Source organism: Amphimedon queenslandica, unplaced genomic scaffold (assembly GCF_000090795.2).
Source record: "Amphimedon queenslandica unplaced genomic scaffold, v1.1 AMPQUscaffold_12120, whole genome shotgun sequence".
Lineage (NCBI taxonomy): Eukaryota > Metazoa > Porifera > Demospongiae > Haplosclerida > Niphatidae > Amphimedon > Amphimedon queenslandica.
The window spans coordinates 4,242-5,754 of record NW_003547641.1 but is presented as its reverse complement, the minus strand read 5'-3'; the positions used below and the strand labels follow the sequence as shown (position 1 = coordinate 5,754).

Sequence of the window (1,513 nt, the reverse complement as noted above, 5' to 3'; positions counted from 1 at the left end):
ATGTTTCATAAAACAAGTTTCATGGTGTATGGTGGCCTTAACTCGAGAACCAAAAGCAGCTCCCAACACTGTCTCCATTGTAAACTGACCATACTATACAGAGGGGGAGAGAGAGAGGGAGAAATAAAAGGTGTAAAAAATGAAAAGGTCATTAAAAAATACATGGTAGTTACATTATAAGAACTCAAATTGAAGCCTTTTACTAAAATTATAATTAACTAACTAGCTAATTAGATCTACTTGATGAAATGTGGTGACCCGGCTTTAACAGTTTAACGATAATAAAGAACACAAAATTCAAAATAGTAACAATTTTAGTCAAGTACTTTTACCGGAACTCAGTTCAAACTGTTCAGTGATTTTTGTCAAATTAGCAGCAACATGTATTTGTCAAATGCCAAGTACTGGAGCCAACATAGTAAATGACTTATTTATCATGTTGTAAAAATTGACTCCAAAATCAAAAATATGCACCAGCATAATTATGGATAATCAATAGCTGCCTTACTGCCACTCCAGATATCACTTCAGTGGATGACTTGGGGGAACAAACTAACTGAAGGTCAAAAAATGTCTACCAAAGATATTATTGCATCAGAAATAGAAAAGAGTTTATGAAATAGTTTTAATAACAGTACTATAACAGTAGTATAAAATTCATTAGTTGTCATATGACGTAATACATTAAATATCACAGCCAGTCATTGCCTTGAGGTACCTCTCAATCACTGTAGCCTTGTAAGTTCGAGTAGAACATTTCCTATTTTTAGTATCAGGTCGGTCATACCAACCATCTCTGAAATGATAGGAGAGTCCCTTATCCTCTGGTACCCTAAGCTCCTCCTTATACTCCTTCCTCTGATGCTGCCGCTTGATGAGGTGATGGACCCACGGAATGTAAATGGCTTCAGGAAGAAATACAGCCTTTTGAACATACCGCCCCCTCATGACACAGCCTTTGCTTCTCGTGTAATAAATAGGGAGGGAGTCATTCTTTATCTCAGAGCAGCTGTTTGAACTCAACGCTTTCGCTACTTTTGGCAGCATCTCATTCCCTTTCATCATGAAATTCTGAAAACCGAAAGTTGCGGTAGGAGCTTTATCAATATCAGACATCAGCTCCGATATTGTCTTATGTTGTACCGGAATAAAGAACTCATCAGCATCATTCATACCCAAGTACTTCACTCGATATATATTACGCCAAAGACATTCAGTTATTATCCCAGTCTGTCCGTAATGATGGGAGCCTCCATTAGTAATGTTGGGCTCTAGCTTCCAGTCCAATACTTCAACAGTTCCTTTATTAATGTATGGTAGTAATATATCATAGACTCCTTCTGCCCCAGTCTGTATGTATATTGTTATTATTTCAGCTCCTACTGCCAAGTGCATCTTCACATAATCCAGAAGTACCTTAGGCTTGAAATCAGGTCCAATCCCTTTATGAAGACAAACACCAAAATTATAATCATATTCCTTGGGTTTAATGGTTTGTATGGGGATAACACCA

General features: G+C 37.2%; 1 protein-coding gene across 1 annotated transcript; it reads right to left on the bottom strand.

Annotated features, from left to right (window-relative positions):
- Positions 1–535: 535 nt before the first annotated feature.
- Positions 536–1,507, bottom strand: LOC109588397 (beta-1,4-galactosyltransferase galt-1-like). Its single transcript, XM_020004569.1, has one exon. It carries the CDS (start codon positions 1,393–1,395, stop codon positions 685–687), a length of 711 nt encoding a protein of 236 aa, XP_019860128.1. The 5' UTR covers positions 1,396–1,507; the 3' UTR covers positions 536–684.
- Between the last annotated feature and the right edge of the window lie 6 nt (positions 1,508–1,513).